The sequence below is a fragment of the Paramormyrops kingsleyae genome, chromosome 21 (assembly GCF_048594095.1).
Source record: "Paramormyrops kingsleyae isolate MSU_618 chromosome 21, PKINGS_0.4, whole genome shotgun sequence".
In the NCBI taxonomy this organism is placed as follows: domain Eukaryota; kingdom Metazoa; phylum Chordata; class Actinopteri; order Osteoglossiformes; family Mormyridae; genus Paramormyrops; species Paramormyrops kingsleyae.
The window spans coordinates 9,430,821-9,452,356 of record NC_132817.1 but is presented as its reverse complement, the minus strand read 5'-3'; the positions used below and the strand labels follow the sequence as shown (position 1 = coordinate 9,452,356).

Sequence of the window (21,536 nt, the reverse complement as noted above, 5' to 3'; positions counted from 1 at the left end):
GGTTTCTGGAATCTCTCATTGCTTTATGACGTTATTGGATACAGTTGTTTTTACACTCTTTTGATACACAATACCAAAAGAAACATCATTTAAGTATCATTAATAAAAAGGGAAGGATGATTATATTTCTCAGAAACTTTCTGAAAATCTTTGCTTAACTTGCAATGTAAGGTTTAAAACAAACACATTATGCACTATTTAATTTCTATTTTTGCTGCTTCAAATAATAAAGAATGTATGCTAAATTGTCAGTGTTCTAAATAAGAGGTTTGTGAGACCGACCAGCTGCAGTGTTACCTCCTGTTTCTACCTTAGATACTGTACAGTAGCTTGGAGAGTCAAACCCTTCTGGGTAACAGATGTGTTATTACCACAGAATCATTAGAAATGTTTTTGTAAAATTCACATTGATTCATATAGACACAGTTAACATTATATACATTTAATAGGAACAATCCTATACCCAAATTGTTTTTCAGTTGTTTAATTATAATTAAGGCCAGTTCTGGGCATTCTTCAATGTTCTAATCAAACACTGGTAAATGATACTCATTGGAAGGCCTTGGAGCTTATGAAGCTTTTTTTCTACTTTGTGGTCTGATTCTGTGAAAATGTTCATCAAACAGAAAAGTAATACTTTTAGAAGAAATATTAATGTGCTGTGCTTTTGATATGCTCACCGACAATTCCACATATTTGTTTTTGTCTTTCATAAATATCTGGGCAGGTATTTAACTTTTAATGCAGTTCTTCTTGCACAAACACTATGGTATTTGTTGGGAAGAAATAAAATACATTATTGGTTCATATTTTCATTTAATTTCAAAAGTAATTGTTTTGAGTATAAGTTTACACCTTTTTGAAACTGCAATAGTTTGGGTGCCCATCCAGTACACTGCAGTTTCTAAATATAAATTTCAAAATTTCACACCTGAACGAAGGGAATCCACCCTAGAGAAGGCTTGGTCACCAAAGCTGTGGAGTTTGGAAGGATATTAGGTTTATCATCTCATATTTGTTTGATGTTACCCTTCAGTCTTCACCCCTTTCTCTCTTGATTACTTAATGATCCAGCCAATCGCTCCTGCCTGTGGTTCATGCCTGAACTCAGTCATCAGTGAGAATGTTACATAATCCCTTGGGTATTGGTTTACAGTATATTAAAAATTTCATAGAAGAGAGGTACTCTACTGCTTTTAGTTTACATAACCTAGGTCCCTTTCTGAGGACTATTCATTAGAATTTACCATATTGACATGCAAACTGGTAATAAGTGAGTAAAATTTTCCATCAGGCACATTTTTGTAGCTCGAAATGAATATTATGTAATCTTGCATGTTTATTTGTCTGAAAATATATTCTTCACAGCAGTATGAAAACGTATGTGTACCCTTTCGAATTACTTGGTTTTCTGCATTAATGGGTCATAAAATGTGATCTGCTCTTCATCTATGAATACAACAATGCGCTAACACAATCTGTTTTAACTGATAATGCTATTTAGAAGAGGCATCTGCTGAGTTGAACCATGCCTCACAGGAAAGAGATCTCAGAAGACCTACGATAAAGAACTGGGCCCAGGGCCTACAACAGGTAGGCAAAATTTTGCATTTTGTCCCCAGAGTGGTCAGCCAACAAAAAACGGAGACTTTTGTAAATGCCCTAACTTTGTTTTAGAGCAGGGGTGAGCAATCTTATCTGCAAAAGTCTGATGTGTATGCTGGTTTTGTGGATAACCTTTAGGTCAGCTTTATTATTATTATTATTTATTATTATTATACCAAGGTTGAATGGCATGTAAAGTAGGAAAAACATTCACTCAAGGAGCAGTTAGCGACTTCGTGCCCCTCTATTCCCACTTCACTTCATGTCAAATTCAGATAATTGCCAGTTTGGGACAGTGTTCTCAGTTCTACCCTGAGCTTTATATATTGGTACTGCTGCCATGTCTTTTGTTTCATCTGTGCCATTCAAATACAATTACTAGCAAACGCAGAAACGTTAGATTTACCTTCATTAAGTATTGGCAAGTCAACATGATGAATATCATGAAAAACTGAAGTATTTTTACTGCAAGTAGAAAAGATGTGGAATCTACGTATTTACCATCAATGGACTGGATACAAATTTTTTTGTCATGCCTCAATCTGACCACAAGAGGGTAAGGTAAGCTGCTCAACTGGTTTCAAGCTCACCACTGTGGGAAATGCCCTGGGCATCATTTTATAGTGACTTTGACCAGGATAAATAGGTGAAAGATGGATGGCTGGTTATTCAATCAATGCCTCCCACTAGATGGGGCAATTGCACAATTTTGCGCAGTTCTTTATTGTCAAATAAAGGGTGGCTAAAATTATGGCAACTCCTATTGATACATGAATACAAAGTCACTAACATGAGAGGTGCTGTGTGCTCCTACAAGTTCAGACTCTGTACCCATGGTCAGTAAGTTGTCGCTTCAGATTCAAGGATTAGCAGGGTGATTTCATAATCGGGCCCTTGAGATGCCAATTAGCCTTACTTTCACTAACTTTATGAATTCACAGAGGCTGGGGGGGGGGGGGGATAGGTGTGTGAGGGTCCTCAAGTAGGAACCTTCCTCCCACAATATTTTGTTTGGTTTCATGTGGTGATATATACTGGTAATTTACTGTTTTTAAAGGCAGATTAGCAAATGACAAGTCCATGAACAATCAAAGGCACAAACCTGAAATGAAACGAAACTAAAACCTTGGAAACAAGATGCCGGTGCATGGAGACACCGACAACTGGATTTACAAGAAATGGAGATAAAACACAGACAGATGAAATCCAGTACCACAACCTGCACATCGAACTGGACTCCTAATCAAACTATGTCATGAGCAATACTTGCTGCTCCGTCTAAATTACATTTCTGTCTGTCTTCTTCCTATCAGGTTGGGCTCCATTTCCTCACCATGGCCACGCCCCATGCCCAGCTTCCATCGCCAGAGTATTAAGAGCTGTGCTTCATTCCAGCTAACAGCTGCACTTTCCTTCCTTGATTACCTAACCTATATAAAACCTATATAACCAGCTTGACTGCTCTGCATGAGGAATTGTTCAACTATGTGTGATTGCTGAGTCCTATGCTCTTTCGCTTTCTTCTAACTGCTTGATCTCCCTCTTTTTTGGTTTAGTGCCAGTGTAATCCCTGGCCCCTTGCCTTATGAGTGAGTGTACCCCAATCCCCTTCTCCATGTACCGATATCCCCACATCTGCATGAGTGCCAGCCTCTTCCTCCACTCCCCAGCACAGACTCCCCGAATTCTTGACCCTTGCATCTGTCCCTGACTGAGTCTCGTTTAGTGTTTTGGATTCCTGTTTGCACTGCATTTGGGTCCCCTGAGCCAGATCTGTCAGTGACACAAAGCAAGGTCGTGCAAACCCTGCTCAATTTCACAATTAAACAAGGTGCTGATATTATATGTTTATGTTGCCCTGTTCATTGATGCACAATGACTGTGCAAAGCAGTACAGAGTATCAGTTTTCTTTTGAGCTGTAGAAATGTTATCTGCGTGCTCGCAGTTATTCAGTTACTGAGTTTCTTTACTTAAGGCCTTTCCTGTATATTTCCTTCTTTATTTTTCTGAAAGAATTTATGAATAAATGTATAAGAACACTGGATTCAAACAGGAAGTGTTTGCACAATTGTGATTACTCTTGACAGTATAATGAACATCTAGATCACAGCAATTTTCAAATTCAGTATGAACTGTGCTCAGCAGAGCTCTGCTCGAAGTTACCTTAACTACTACTATCCAACATTCGGTCACAACATAAAAAATTCAGACAACTGCAGAAAGATACAGATTCTTTGTAGACAAAGAAAATTGGTGATGCATACACTGTATACATTTCAGTGCATTTGATGCAATGAGAGTTATGATAGTGTATTTAATGTGGGTCAACGTTTAACCAGAAAGCAATCATTCCAGGGGAGCAGGGCAATGACCATTTTTAACCAACGGTGTTGATGATAAAAATGCCCAAAGACTGTCAAAGACAGAGCTAATTTTTACCTATGAATTTCACATTATGTTTCTGAAATACAAAAATCCACCTAGATAAGACAAAACATGCTTTATTGATCTAAAGGGGAAATTATTTTGCATAAAGCAGCATGTTACATAAAAGTGAACAGATACAAAACATATTGCAAAACAAAGTGAAAGATGGTACATGTAGTATAAACAGGTACCTGTAAGCATAGGTCAAATGAGTTTTAAAAGTGCACAATAAACAAACAGAATTACCGTAAAAAAAAAAAAAATGTTGTTCAGGAAATTAAAAAAAATGAATGGATGGTACATGCACAATTGAAAGATGATAGCAATGGATTTCATGTAAAAGATGCATAAGATGTTGGTCAGCATGTATAATGGGAGTAAAAACCAGGCTTATTTTCAGACATTCAACATAATTTAAAAATCTAAAAAGATCATATGGAAACCACTCCAGTGACCACATTATATAATTTAACAGCTAGATTGGAATTAATGTGTAAATACTTCCTAGATACCTTGAAAAATAATAACAATATGTTTCAGTTAGATTGCTGTAAAGGAGACTCAAAGATGAGGTATTTCAAATTTACATTTAAGATGAAAAATTTGCAGTGCTTTCAAAGCTATGTTTGAAGGGTAATGATCAATGTGTTTATATAAGCCTGAGTAATGGTTAAGACCAAGGTAGAGAAGCTTAGAATAGAAGGAGTCTGTTGCTTGGTAACCTAGTGATGAAAACATCAAACTTCCCAGATAGAGGTTTCAAATCCTGCTACTACATATCTTTGTTTAATTTCCCATATTCATGGTGGAATTGATAACTGTACTGATAAATACTTTAATTTTGGGAATAGTGCCATTAGTTTATTTTGAAAATATAAGCCTATTTCGATCTACATGGACATTGATGCCCATTTTTTCCAATGGTGTTTGAGAAGATATATCTGCCTATTTATCAGATTTTTAACTTGTAGACATTTTAATAGTTTAATCTGTAAACTGCTGCTTAATTCTTATTAATTGTACAAGGTTAATGTGTAGTACAATAAAATTAGATAGTGATAAATATAAATACAGATTTCCCACATTTACGCATTTTACACAATTAATGTCCATGCAAAAAAAATCATTAGTCATTAGTGGTTTTCTCAAAAGTCTTTAAAGAGACCAAATTGGAATATTATCCATAAACACTCTCAACTAGCAAAGGAAATGATAGAAGATGGACTCCATTTTCGGAAAGAATTAAAATAGCACAGAACACATGTCGCCTGTCACTCACTGTAATTGCATTTATTGCACACATACATACATGCATGCCTACATACATACCTACACACATATATACATGCATGCATACATACCTACACACATACATACATGCATGCATACATACATACCTACACACATACATGCATGCATACATACATACCTACACACATACATACATGCATGCATACATACATACCTACACACATACATACATGCATGCATACATACCTACACACATACATACATACATGCATACATACATACCTACAGTACACACATACATACATGCATGCATACATACATACCTACACACATACATACATGCATGCATACATACATACCTACACACATACATACATGCATGCATACATACCTACACACATACATACATGCATGCATACATGCATACCTACACACATACATACATGCATGCATACATACATACATACACACATACATACATGCATGCATACATACATACCTACACACATACATACATGCATGCATACCTACACACACATACATGCATGCATACCTACACACATACATACATGCATGCATACATACCTACACACATACATACATGCATGCATACATACCTACACACATACATACATGCATGCATACATACATACCTACACACATACATACATGCATACATACATACACACATACATACATGCATGCATACATACCTACACACATACATACATACCTACACACATACATACATGCATGCATACATACACACATACATACATGCATGCATACATACCTACACACATACATACATGCATGCATACATACCTACACACATACATACATGCATGCATACATATATACCTACACACATACATACATGCATACATACATACATACACACATACATACATGCATGCATACATACATACCTACACACATACATAAACCCAGGCACTCCCCAGGTTACAAATGAGATCGGTTCCTTAAGTCTGTCTTTAAGTCTAATTTTTAGTTAAGTTGGAAAAATAATAATACACTACATAACAACAATAACAACAACAATAATGGTGATGATAATAATAATAATAATAATAATAATAATAATAATAATAATAATAATAATAATAAAGTATTTATTATAACAGTAATTACATGTGGTACTGTACTGTACCTAAAGTCAGCAAACCGCTGAAACCATGCAATGTTTTCACAGTGTGTCACAAAATTGTGTGTGCATTCATTATTACAAACCATTATATTTATCCCTAATTATTAATATAATAGGCTTTATGGCAGTCCATTCACGAGTATGAGTTGTCCCCAAGTCAGAGATTCCTAACCTTCAGACTGCCTGTTTCATTCATATATATATATAAACGTAGCAATGAATGGCTGGAAGTTTTACGTGTTCATGTTCCTTTAATTCAATCTAGAAGACCTAAAACCTTGAGCCTGCATTTCCAGAAGTTATTCATAAAACATGCAAACTGTGTATAAAAGGGTCCATCTGACTATTGTGTTATGGAGCTTTGTGTTGGCACATTGAAAGAACATAACAGAAAAATCTAGTGTGCATTGTTGCTATGGAAACTGGGACAAAAATGGGTGCAACATGAAAAAAGGAAAAATTCTTCAGATTGTTGCAATGAAAGTGGTCTTTTATAACTTATGTAAAAATGTTTATGAGGAATATTTATGTTACAAGAAGTGGGATTAAGTGTGATCAAGTTGTTAATGAACAACACTATCAGTATATGTGACTAATGGCATTTCTTGGAACCTCGCCCATTTCTCATGTTCTTGTCTGAGAGACCTGAAATTTCATAATACCTTTTGTTACCCAGGGGCATCGGTGGGGCATGGATACCCAGACAGATTCAGGTTTTCAAAGGGGCCCTTGAATACACGAAATGATACATAAAGTGGGTTGGGGCAGGTACAGAATTGTTCTTAGATTTCAATATTTATTTTTTATCTCTTTTTCAAAAATCAAGCTACAGTTACAGAATTTTTAATGTACTTTTTCGACTATAGTTTTTTAAGCATATGAAATTTTTAAATTGAGATAAAGAGGTAAAAAGACTGCCAAACATGTAGATAATCAATGGACTAAAATAAAGTTCTGCTATAGTCATTTTGCTTTAATAAGTTTATAATAAATGCCGATGTTAGGCTCAGTGGGTTTGATGATTGACCCCTATCTCTGTTTTTAGTGTGTATGTTGTTCCTGCTTTTTCTGTGGCTTTGCAAACTTCCCATAGTTGAGCAACATGGTTGAAGTGAATGTGTTTCTGTGTTGTGGGAGCCTTGTGCTGGCCTGACATCCACAGTGTTCCCTGACTTGTGCAGACTAACAGTGACACTGCACTGCATTGTGGTTATGCATGGTGGAAGTGCTATTTATCACATTGGTAATCACTTGGTATATTCAAATTAATCAGAGATCAATATATCATATGGATATATAACAATGATGGAATGGGATCTTCTCCTTTGCAAGTATTAGTGTTGGTGTTTGTATGCAAAAATGAAGACAAACTTTACAACAGGCTCACTGTTATATGTCAGGTAGCACTTTTACCTCCTGCCACCATGGAGTTCAAATCACACCTCTAATTTGATACTTTATTTGCCATTTGTAGAAGCAGAAATACGGCAAGTAGAAATTCTTTGGTGTTTGCATCTTGCTTTTCCTTGAGGATAAAATGCTGAGTCAACCATTTTTCCATCACCCCAGAGTACATTTTGGAGTAACTGTCCCTTCTCAGGGACCTAACGTAAATATGAATACTCTGTCAAGCTTGGTGTTTAAACCAGCAGCTTTCTGGACAGAGACTCCTACACACAATCTGACACTGTGTGCATGGGTAGTTTACATGTTTTCCTCTCATCTTCATTTATGTCACGCCCCATTCGTGCCGCTCCTCCTGTGCCACGCCCCCCTCGTTAACCTCATGTCGATTCCCAGTGTTTTACAGCTGTTTTCAATTACCTGACAGATTTGTCAGAGGTTTTACTGATTCACAGTATACAGCATATATATGTATCTCTCTTTCTCTATCTGTAAAGTTTTTAAAAAAATAGCACAGGAAATTTAAGTTCAAGATTTTGCAACTTCAAGATTATTCTACAAGGAGGCCTACTATTTATCGCTTGAATAAAGTGTGTTCTACTCTGGGTAGGTATGTCAGTTTGCGTATGAAAGGATGAAATCAGCTGTATTCCCAAAGATATTGTATGTGTGTGTGCGTGGTAACACTTTACATTAACTGCACCCTTATAATGCCTGTATAATGCATTCATAGAACATTCAGTGTACCTTCATAATGCATTCGTAAAACATTCATAAGCAGCATGTAACGTCGTTAACATATGGGGCAGCGTGTGGCTCAGTGGGCTAAGCCTGTGTATCTGTGATCACAAGGTTGCTGGTTCAAACCCACCCTCAGCATGTCTGTGGGTCCTTGAGCAAGGCCCTTAATCCCCAGCTCCCTTGGCACCACAACAGGTGGCTACCCTTCACAGACAACTTACTCTAGAAAGAGTGAGTTGAGGGAGGCGTAAAAACAATTTCCCCAGAGGGATCAATAAAGTATCTATTATTATTATTATGTAAGTACTGTATATCAACATGCTAACATACCTTAACAGATTTAATATACATTAATAAACAGTAGCGCTTTACATTAACTGCACCTTCATAATGCCTTTATAATGCATCCATAGAACATTCATTGCATCTTCATAAAGCATTCATAGAACACTCATAAGCAGCATGTAAATCTACCACAACATCCTAACATAACTTAACAGTTTTAATATACATTAAAATTAACATTATATGACAATAACAAACCTTATAATCATATAATGTTTGTCACTAATGTATATTGAAGTTCTTGAGATATGTTAGGATGTTAAGGTATACTTGCATGTTGCCTATGAATGTTCTATGAATGCATAATCAATGCATTATGAGGGTGATGTTAATGCAAAGCGTTACCATATATAGTATAACTGAACTGTTATGGAGTTCCAATACTGCTGAAATACTGCTTCAAATTCAGCTTTTTTGGATATTTATTTATTGCATGTAATACACATTTCAAATGAAACACACATTTACAGCCTTATATGAAGATTTTAATTCAGATAAGGAAATCTCAGTAGAGAGCAATAATGCACTGGCACTGGTTCTACATCATTTATGTGCATCCCATCATACTATATAAATTTTCCAAAATAAGTTTCTGAAAGAAGATAATATAATATAAAATTTAGAGATCAGTGTTAACACAGCACAGCACACAGTGCGCAACAATGAAATGTGTCCTCTGCTTTTAACCCATATGTGACTTTTGTGACATAGCAGGGGGCAGCTAATTCAGCGCCCGGGGAGCAGTGCTTGGGGGCGGTACCTTGCTCAGGGTACCTCAGTGGTGCCTTGCTGGTTGGGGATTCAAACTAGCAATCTTTCAATTACAAGTGTGCTTCCCTAACCATCAAGCCACCACTGCCCACTATACCCACTGTAGTATAGTACAGTGGTACCCCACTGTATGCCCCATACTTCTACTGCATGGCCCTTCTACGGGAATTTTCTTCCATCCCTTGGTGTGGCAGACCTTCAGACAGAGGTGGCTGCCCTGCAGACTGCAGTTGAAAAAGTGGCCAGTCAGACACTTGACATTGTACTGTAAAGGCCGTTAAGGGTGAATTATCCGCGGTTAAGCAGGTAGCGCTGCAAAACCATATGGCATTGGATCTTAGCTGAGAAAGGTGGTGTTTGTGCTATACAGTGGGGAAAGAATGTTGCAGGTACATCCCTGATTCCTCTCAGGCTGTGCAGGATCTGGAGGACATACTGCACAAACAGATGTCTGAAATACATGATGAGCATGGCCTGATTGAGTGCAGGTGTAACTGAGCCCTCTGGGCATCTTTATTGATTATCCATATTAGCTATCTCAGTGTGGGGTACAGACTGAGAATGCCATGCGCAGGGGTAGTGGGCAGAGCTGAGCCTTTTGAGCAAATGGGAGAATGTGGCCTCTCAGTCTTCCTGGACATGCTGATAGAGACGGATAGGCATCCAGCCTTGCCTCATTATACAGCCTTATGTGATTAATTTATCTTGGGTGATGTGTATAATCGCATATGATTATATATATGCGCCTCACCAGGGGGTTTGTAGCTATTGAAAAAAAATCAGGGGCTAAGGCAAGTTTATCCAAGGCTAGATTTATTTTTTTTGTAGGAAGACAAAGCATCGGGGGTAAAATACTTGGGACTAGGCTTAAAATACTCGGGGCTATAACCCTGAGTGATTCGAATCATGTGCCTCAGTCAGTGGACTGAGAATGGTGTTTTTATATAAACTTGCTAAAAAGGAAAAGGAAAACCTATATCTTTAAAAACACACTCGATATTATAAGCTTATTTATATGATAACAAAGCCCAGAAATGTTAACATGTTTCACACTTAGTCTTGATACCTCAGATATGTGTTTCTAAGAACTGGTTGAGTGGGTGCAGGTTTATCTAGAAAATGCAGACGCGCTGAATTCCAGAGCATCGTACAATATTGACTCCTGGTGTTTGCTGTGCTTCTCCCATACGTTGCCCATTTTAACTGTGCTATTGTATATAGATTGTGCTGCTTTTAAATCAACATGTATATACAAACAGGGCCAGTGAACAATACAGTATGTTTTATAAAACCCTACTATCCATAATACGCTACATAAAACGTTATAATGTAATCCAGTAACTGAATTCCGTGGATGGAGTGAGATGCAGTGTTTGAGGTGTATAGTGAAACTGGTTCCACAATTGGTTATATTCCAGTGCTGTAACAATAGCTATTTCCAATGACAACAACAGAAGAGAGATTCTGGATAGATGAGCAAACAATTATTGTGCTACTGAATATTAGAACATAATGGGAACAGAGCATTCTTCAACAAGATCAAAAACCAAACCAAACAAAATAATCCATCAATCCTGATCAGTTTCGGGCTTTGGGGGCTGCTCAAGTCTGTCCCAGGCTGCACAGTGTACAAAGCTGGGGTACACCCTGGATGGGACGGCAGACCTTTCCAGGGGGTGCACACACATACACGCACACACACACACACACACATCATACTATATGGGCAAATTTGAGACACCAGTCAACCTAACTATATGTCTTTAGACTCAAGGAGGCAGCTCACGAACATGGGGAGAAACTGGCAACAGTGCAGAGAAACCCTGCCCCCACCGCAAAACCAAAACTCCCTGACACTCAAATAACACAGAAGTCAAAGATTTTAAACTGGAGCATGGATATGTCACCCCGTTCTCAGTCAGCAAACATCCGGCCATCTCTGTGCTCCCACATTTACTTACCATATTTAATCCCTGTACCTTGTCTACTGCAGCTTACTATTTCAGAAAACCTATAAAATGCAACCTAGGTTTCTCATATATTCATTTGTATTCAACTTTATGTTTATATGGGAGGCTGAATAAGCACTGGAATCTTTGTGAAGCTGCAAAAATACATTTGAAATTAAAGTCTGGTTCTGAAATATATAAATAAGTTGTTAAACCATAATGCCAGTTCCATCTCAGTTTTATGACTCTGCTACTTCCTTTGGGGTGTGCAAACACATCATAGCATTTTCACGTTAATACTCATGCAGTGACTCAGCAGTGGCTGTTTTGGGGTGTTCAACACACAACCTTCTCCAGGTCTACTTAGTTAACCACTGCTGGTTACCTCACCAGCGATTATGCATGATGTGGCGGACCAGACACTTTGCAACCTCCATCATTACAATCCTCTGGAATGAACCAGGATGAAGCTATTCATCCTTAATAAGGTATCTAGTTCACTCAGGGCCTGCTGGGTTTAATTAAATCAGGCATCTCTAGGCACCATTCCTGGTGATGACTTGCCATGGTAACACAAGATCACCAGACCACTCCCATGACACGTCTCTTGCTCCAGCTAGCTCAAACTTACATGTATGTTTAATTTTATGTGAATATTATTATAATGGTAGATGCTTTATCCTAGTCATCCTAGAAAAGCCTGGAATGCTATGTGTTTCTAAGTAGTTTTACTGCAGCATTACTCTCTGATAAATATGTGTGAGCTTCTAAATGCAGCGCAGCTGTCTCAAACAGGGTAATCTTGTGATCTGTTTCCTGTTCTATTTTTATTACTGACATAGTGATGATATTGTTATCATGACCTGGATTTGAAATGATGTATCTCATATTTCCTAAACTAATGTCAATTCTACAGTCACAACTCAAAAAACTCTTCAACCATCACCCCTTCGTAAGGATGCAGTACTTCTAATGTCACACTTTGCAGATATAGTTTATTAAGTTTCATACTGAGGGTTCTCTCTCTGAGGGTGCCATGGTACCTCATTGGCTAATCATGTGGCTTCTTTCCTCCAGGTTTCTGGGTTTGAATGTATCCCTTTCTCTGCATCTTTGTGAGGTTTGCATGTTCTCTCCTTCCTGTTCTGGTCTGGTACTTTCCTCCTCTAGTCCAATGGTATGCAGTTATGCAAATTGGTGTCTCTAAATTGCTGAAGCCTTGTGCCCTATGCAGCTGGGGATAGACTCCAGGTGAAAACCATCTATGGATGATTTCTTCTTCCTTTATATTTATGTACCCTAGTGTGGTTGGTGCAATGCATATTCCATACACATTTCACAGCAGACCAGGCCAAACCATTGGCAATGCATGTTTAACCTACCACTTATGATGCTTGTGCCTTATTATGGATTAACAGATTTTTTTGTATTCTGTTCGTGTTCTGATGTTGAATATGCAGAATTCCACCCACTCACCAGGAATGTAAGAGTTGCAGCAGTGACTCCTTCCCTCAAACGATTAACACCATTCTAGCTCTGGCTTGAAAAAGGTGCCTTTGCCACAATTGTAACCAAAAGCCATCTAACTTTGCTTGAATGTACGTAAACCACATATACAGTTGTAACACTACAGCAACACATCCTTGCCAAGCTCCCCATATGGCATTTAATGATATCAATTTAAATTTTGGAAATACAAATAGGATGGAAAATGTCATTCTTATTCTAACTACTAGACCCCTGTTATTATTTTCTTCTTATTGCCTCATCAAAAATAAAAGCAGAATGGCAGTAAGATAAGATAAGAAGATAAGATAAGATATAAGATAGTGATTCTCGAGCATACGCCAGTAAGGTAGGCCTACATAAACTGCACAGATTAAAAATATACATAATGCAAAACAAGGTGCAAAGAGAGCACACGTAATGCAAACAATTAAACATAATGCAAGCATTTTTAAAGTACACAGCACACGAATAGAATATATGAATATGAATGCAAATAAATTAACTGGCGGTATATTCGCAATTAGGACAAACAGCATCGGCTTGTGTTACGTTATTGTTGAAATGCTGAAAAAATCCATTGAAATGTTAACATGGTATGCAAAGATCTCAATAACTTCTTAATTAGTAATATGTCCGTGATTGTTTTTCTTTTTTTCAACTCGAGATCAACTTCAGAGAAACATTTCTGGTTAATTACCATCCCAGATACTTGGGAGAGGATGAGCAGCCTACGAGGGAGGAGCCTTTTCGACTGTGCTGCGACTTGCGCTTCATTTTTACCTTCTAAAATCAAGCCGGGAAAGAATGTACCGATCGTTGCTGTTTGTTTCTCTAATATCGTGTATTTTTTAGCGTTTCAACTGGATGTGCATTTTACATTAAGCTGTTGTGGAGACAATACTGGCCTGAAAAACAGAAAGTCTTTTTCTTTAATATGACTAAGGCTGCGTAAAGTTTGGACTGGAAATGACGACGAAAGACATCGCAGATATAAACAGATGAACCGATGAAATTTGTTAATCGCTGCTTAGTTTAAACAAGTCTGATCGACTTTGTTTTGATAATAATGTGAGTGAAAATTGCAGTTTTTACGTTCAATGATGCTCAGTGTTTAAAATAGTGGATAGTGATTTTTTTAGACGATTGACGTGATTTTTTAATGATTCATTCTTCTCTACAGCGATATAGTAGATGGATGTTCAAGCAGATTTTTTTAATTGAAAAGTAACATTTTACATTATAACGCGGATGAAGAAATAGAAAAATTGTTCCGACCCCCCCTCCACGACTTATTTTAAAAAGCGGAGTATACACAGATAAAGCACGTTAAATTTCGATTCACTTATTTTTTTTCTTTACCTTTTAAGGGATTATTTTCATTTACAGGGATATATGAACTTAACCTTGCCTTCGAGAGTAACTGGAAGAAATTCTGGATAAAAACATGGAAATAGATTCTTTCCTTTAACCAGGGGCGAACTTTTACCGTCTTTTTTTCAAATTAAATAATTTTTTTTCTCCTATTTCATGCTTTTTGCAGAATGGCCACGTTTGGAGACGACGTGCCCAGCACGCTGGGATCCGGGGATGGGGGATCGGATAACATCATGGACTGTCAGGGATCGGCAATGCCTCCAGGTGGGATGGAGACACTTAAGCAAGCCAAAGCCAAAGCCCAGAGAGCCCGCACCATGGCCCTGTACAACCCAGTACCTGTCAGACAGAACTGTTTAACCGTCAACAGATCCCTCTTCATCTTCGCGGAAAACAACATAATTAGAAAATACGCAAGGAAGATTATAGAATGGCCATATCCTTTTCGGTAAAGGTAACAGAAAAACCTGTTCCATTAACCTGATTTTATATCCTCCAGCGCCCTATATATACAATACGTTAAAACATTCTCTCCGTCTTTCCTTCCCAGACAAAGATTTGCAGCACAAAATATTCTCGATTTCTTTGCAACAGTTGTTACTTGCAGTATAATTAATTCTTGCAGCATAATTCATTCATGTTTTGGGAATAATGGATACAGTTACGCAACTATCTTGCTATACCTTTATCGATAAGTTTTTGATGTGGTGTGCTCCGTGACGCTCCTAGTTTAATATTGTAACTTTCAACGTCATCCAGTAGTTTGTAACTTAAATTTTGTGACGAGAAAAACAAGTCATAAAGACTTAGTCGAAATTAATCATGTTTAAATATTTTTTTTCAGTGTGATTTTGTTACTTTTTAAATTAAGAATAAAGTAAAATGTGAATCCTGGAGGAATGTAACTTATTTAACTTTTGAACACTGATTTATAATAATTACAAAATCACTGGGCAGTACAGGGTTGTTTGAAGTAGAAATTGTTAAATGTTAAATGTGAAATCTTTGTAAATGAGTAGGTTACTTCTAGATATACTCACATTTGAAAATATGCTGCATACAGATATTCTTTATGACTTGGTTTGCGTTTCCTTGTCTTGGTGAATGCTGGTGTGTCAATGTAATAGGGCAATCAGCAGACTTTTATTTTGCAGAATGTACATACATGCTAAGCTATTTGAAAGGCAATATTTTTGTATAGCTTGTTTATATACACTGGTGTAGCTCAGTGGGTTATAGGTGTCTGTGCCCATCTCTTTAAGGTCATTTGCTCATGTGCCATGGCTAGTAGAGTCATTATATCACAGTCGGGGCCTTGAGTGAGCCACTTACAGTAACGTCAGTCATCCCAGTGATGATGGCTGGTTGTGCTCTTGTATGTTACTTTGGACAGTAGCATCTGATAATCAAGTTAATATAAGTCCTTACATAACATTGATTATCAAGGCAAATCCCATGGAAAATTATTATTACCCTGTAATAATATACACGGTATAATTAAACTACTATTATTATTCTACTTGTTTATTTAGTTTATTTTACTTTTACAACATAAGGTTAAAATCACTGATATCATAGGAATAATCTCTTGAGGAAAGTATACCACTGGTGCATTGTTATGTGACTGATACCAGAAATGTTTTTCAGTTCTGCTGAATAATCAGTTATTATTTCTCTTGAATAGAAAAACAACTAGAGGTGACCTGAATCCTAGGTGATGGTAGAAAAACTCTCTCTTAATGTTGAGTGAGTCTCATCCTTAGCTATGACTAAACTGTGGTTTGTGATGGGGAATTGAATTTAAACGAGTTCAGGAGGGGAAATATTCCTCACACTTTTGGGATTAGTGTTGGGTTAATAATTAAGTTTTTTCTTTCCTCTAGCACTCTCACAACTGGGATCAGCTTCTGAATTCAACAGAATAGGTCAGCATAAACTCTAACCCAGAATCATTATACTGTATTTAACCCAATATTCACCTAATAAGTCATTTTTCTCCTTCTTAAAGATGTAGCTTAGACTATTGATATACACTTTTCAGGACTTTCCATGCTGCCCAACAAAAGAAACTTGGGTTAAGGCATTCAGAGACCTTTTGAAGTTATGAGATCATAAAATTACTGACAGGCTATTAATTCCATAAATGGAAATGTAACCTGTTTGTAAAGCAGAAGAAGAAAGCGATAATTAGAAAATTGGGTTATGTGTTTCCGATGGGGAGGGTGGTTGTAGCTTCTTCTGTCTGCATTAAACTCATACTAATACACTGTATACAGTCTAAGCTATGAGTACAGAGAGTGTTAGTTACAAAACTGATTTGTATTGCAAATGTAGTATGAGGATAAGGAGGTATTTTGTAAAGGCATTTCTTCTTCAGGCACCATTGTGACTTTTGCGATCGGTACATTTCAGTAAAACTAATGAAAATAAATGTAAAAATTGCTTTTTATAGTGAACTTTCATAGCAAGAAGAAGGGAGAAAACCGTGTATTGGCCATGTGTAGTTTGAGGTCATCATAGCAGTTTGGCACACGTGTAGCTTCCATCACATTTAATTATATCCCCACCCATCCATCTGTCCTCCATGTCGATGTCCATGAACTCCATTTCAGTGCTCTCACACACAGACAGTCACTATCTATGGGAAATATTACAGTAGCTAATTCACATAGCAGCATTGCCTTTGAGACTGGGACAGAAAACTTTGCAAACACCGGGAGAGCATACAGAGAGATGGGGGCATGGAACCCAAACCCGCAAGGTGTGAGGCTATAGTGCTAAACACTGGGAGAGCATACAGAGAGATGGGGGCGTGGAACCCAAACCTGCAAGGTGTGAGGCTATAGTGCTAAACACTGGGAGAGCGTACAGAGAGATGGGGGCATGGAACCCAAACATGCAAGGTGTGAGGCTATAGTGCTAAACACTGGGAGAGCGTACAGAGAGATGGGGGCGTGGAACCCAAACCCGCAAGGTGTGAGGCTATAGTCCTAAACACTGGGAGAGCATACAGGGATATGGGGGCATTGAACCCAAATCCGCAAGGTGTGAGGCTATAGTGCTAAACACTGGGAGAGCATACAGAGAGATGGGGGCATGGAACCCAAACCTGCAAGGTGTGAGGCTATAGTGCTAAACACTGGGAGAGCGTACAGAGAGATGGGGGCATGGAACCCAAACATGCAAGGTGTGAGGCTATAGTGCTAAACACTGGGAGAGCGTACAGAGAGATGGGGGCGTGGAACCCAAACCCGCAAGGTGTGAGGCTATAGTGCTATACACTGGGAGGACATACAGAGAGTTGGGGGCGTGGAACCCAAACCTGCAAGGTGTGAGGCTATAGTCCTAAACACTGGGAGAGTGACTGCAGTGTTTGGTGCTTTGTTTTTGTACATTTTTTTAAGTGTACAGTTCATATATGCATGTTAATGTTTTATAATACTGTGTTGTTATTATACACCACTGCTTGAATCAGCACAATGAGAGAATAATCTCTATTATCTTATACGTCAATGTTAGAAGTAGAATTGTGTAGTACTTAGGATATAGATGAGCAACTAGACAACTTGTTTGTACTTCTAATTATGCAGATTGATTTCTATGAACTGTTTTCAGAGCTTATGGATGGATGGATGGATTAAATTTTGAGTTTGTCATGTGTTCCCATTGTCCATGCCCATTAGTGAGCGTATTTTTAAAAAAAATCCTGTCACTAACTTACTGTGATCGTAGCAATTTAGGGGACTGATATTTTTTTGAATTGCATTAACATAATTCTAAAGTGAAATTACACATTTTGAAATTGCACATTTTGAGCTTGGTAGTAGCAGTATTAGTAATACTAATTATACATGTGGAAGACAATGGAACATTCTTATCCAATCCTTTTACCTGCTCTATTATCCTGCTTCCTTATGTTGCTGTCAGGAGTCAGACCGGGCTGTACGTGTCAGTGTTCTGCATATGGTCATTATCCCACCTTGGTTTGTGATTAAAATGTAGAATGGTGGCTTACTTGAAGTAAGTGAACAACTGAGACTCTTTTTATAACAGTCATTTTAGAATAAATTAAAGTTAATCATAGAAAAAAAAAAATTAAAGATGGCAAAATGTCACATGCAAATTGTTCCTGACAATACTGTTGTGACATTTGTTGTGGCAATATTCTCCCAGTTTTTATAATTCTAGACACCAAAAGAGCCACAAACTGAATTCTTACACAGATCCATAACATTTAGCTTTATTCAGGCACAGAGACATTTTAAAAAATGTATTCTTTATATTTGTTTAACATCAAAAGAATGTGCAGGGCAAAATGAATGCTAATGCACATGCATTAAAAGGTGGTAATTAGTGCAGTGTATATTTACCAATCTAAAGAACAAACAGTTAGGTGACATGGTGTTTCTAGACAAATTGTGTGTATCCAAGTACTGCAGTTGCAGATGGAGGGATGGCTGGATGGATGGATTGGTGGATGGATGAATGGATAGATGGATTCTTTGACTTCTGTAGTTAAGGTGGATGCACAAGAAGCAAAACTGAGAGTATTTGAATTAAGTGGACTACAGTAACAGTTGGTTTGCAATGGAGTTTTGTCAGCCACTTTACACAGTAATTATCAACTGATGTTTAATGTTTTAGGAAATTCTGTTTTTGCAACCTTCTTGCTTTCATTCTCATAAGATGATTCATATGGTTTTAAATGTGTCATTAAAATGCTGTATAGATGGGCTGTAAATACGAAAATGGAAAGATATGGATTGTTTGAGCTATAACAGTTTCAGGGAATCGGCACATACTAAGTGTCGAAGCCATGCTATTTTTAATATGGACGGGCTTGTCAATGAGCAAAAAATCCCGGAAGCCCTCGCTGTAGCCACCTTTTTTTTGAGTAAATGACATGATTTTCAAGGCAAGAAAAGAATAATGTAGCAGAGATGTGGGTCTTACCCTCACTTGAATATAGTTACATATCTAGCCTTGCAGCAGCATATGAGATTAACCATCTGTCTTCGAGTATATCAATGTTAGGTTTGAACTGATGCTGAAGTCTGCACCATATTTATTTTAAAAATTTTTTATTGAGCTGCATACTTTAAATGAGGATAACCTGTGGGGACGAAATATAATGGATCTCTGTGTGACCTGCTATGTGCGAGCACTCTCCATCGGTTCTTTCTGAGGGCTGCGAGAGCCTGTTGCCGTGGATACAGCTCTTTCACTCAGACAGCAGACTGTTTGCTTGCTGTCTCCACAAAGGGTGCTTAGGAGGCAGAGTGGCTCGTGTGCATGTGTGGGTGTGTGTATATGCCTATGTGGATGTGTGCAATTAAAGTGTGCGGCATGCGTGGAAAAGAGCCTGTGCTTCTGTCTTTCTGCATAAAAGTGCTTCTTGTCATATTTTTTTATTAATTTTGAATTGCCTGTTTGCCAAATTCTCAGAAAAATGACAGAAAGACGCAAGACGTAACTTAATTTTAACACGCTGTACAAAACAAAAAGCCATTCTGTGTGACCCATGTTTGCATGCCACTGTTAAAACCCCAACCACTGTTAAAATGGCATTATGACACAAAGGCCAAGCTGGATTTAAGTTAACTCAGAACCAAGAGCGTGACAAATACAAAGCTTTGTTACATTACAGCATTGCAGAATTACAGCCGAGGTTCAGCTGTTTACAATTAACACTGAGTACTTGGTTATATAAGTAAATATGTCGCACAAAATCAACGCCCATTGCAATTGTTTTTAACTCCCATGGATTTTTTTCCCTCTTGTTGACTTAATCACATTTTCGTCAATTACAGTAAATGTTTGTATATATTGCCTACTGATCACTATTTGAAAATAGTAACAGAAAATAAACTATTGTTTGCTCATGCATGCATTTTCACCACACATCTTTCTGAGTGGGAGCATCTTTGTATGAACCCCCACCACCCAGCCCCCACCCCCGCCGCCCCCAGGCTGCTGTTCTCGCTGATCCCCATCTCTCTGCCATGTTTATTTTATCCCATATTTCTCTGCTCACAGACGAGAGTGGCAGCGCCCACGCAGGGCCTCAGCACATTATCCTGTAGGCAGAATTCTAACCCTAACCTCTGGGGCTCCCTGGGAACACCTTGGAAGAGTGTACAGAGTCGCCCTATTTTCATAAGCCTCTCATTTCCACCCACCCCCCCACTTCCCATCTAGCACCCCCTTCCCTTCTCTTTGCTCTCATTGCAGAGGAGGTAGCCTATATCCAGCTAGTGTGTCTATCCATGGCAGCAGTCCCACTGGCCCGTTCGCAGCCAATGGGATCGCTGCGAGGCCTGGAGGGCCTGTAGCCCTGTTCAGCAGGATCTGTAGGAGAGGAGCAGAGTTACTCACGCAAGACTGTGCAGAAGTCTGGGGCTGCTAAAGGGAAATCACGACGATGGTAACTGGTTATCTTTGGTGGAGGAGTTCTGTTCACGACAAGATTAAAGATTTATGATATTCATTAATTGGGTGTTTGTAGATGCAGAGGACCCTTGTCGAACTGTGCAGTGTGTTATTTCAGGCCGTTTTATGCATGAATGCAGTTAGAATCACCTTATGTTGTGTGCTTATGGCAAACGAATTCACACAATGTTCTCTCATTATGCCGGTTAAAAAGGTACCATAATTACCCCAATAAGTGATTATGCATTTATAAATATGGGTTTACATGTGTACGTGGTGGTGCAGCAATTAGCACTGCAGGCTCACAGCTCCTTGTCTGGGGGGTTAAATCAAAACCCCTGCTCTGTCTACACAACTTTGGGAGATTCTTTCTTTGTCTGGGTGCATTTCCTCCATGTAGGTGAGTCTAGCTATTAATGTCCTGAACTGTGTGAGCATGTGACCTGCCACTGACCGGAATGTTGTCTCGCATTTCTCTTTCCTGTGTTTCTGGGATGGTATACAGGTTCCCTTTGACCCTGAATTAGATCTGCTGCTATGGAAGCAGCCATCTTTACACATT

At 38.2% G+C, this 21,536-nt stretch overlaps 1 protein-coding gene across 3 annotated transcripts in view; it reads left to right on the top strand.

Moving 5' to 3' along the window:
- The first annotated feature begins 13,860 nt into the window (after window positions 1-13,860).
- The window catches only part of LOC111847625 (voltage-dependent R-type calcium channel subunit alpha-1E-like), a 109,055-nt gene continuing 101,379 nt past the window's right edge, over window positions 13,861-21,536 (top strand). For 2 of the 3 annotated variants that reach the window (XM_072704016.1, XM_023818979.2), the window contains exons 1-2: window positions 13,862-14,239; window positions 14,712-14,981. In XM_072704016.1, the coding sequence (XP_072560117.1) occupies window positions 14,713-14,981 (269 nt within the window). In that variant the 5' untranslated portion in view covers window positions 13,862-14,239; window position 14,712. Of the gene's footprint in view, window positions 14,240-14,711; window positions 14,982-21,536 lie in introns of all 3 variants that reach the window. The other variant, XR_011984509.1, reaches the window with a different exon arrangement.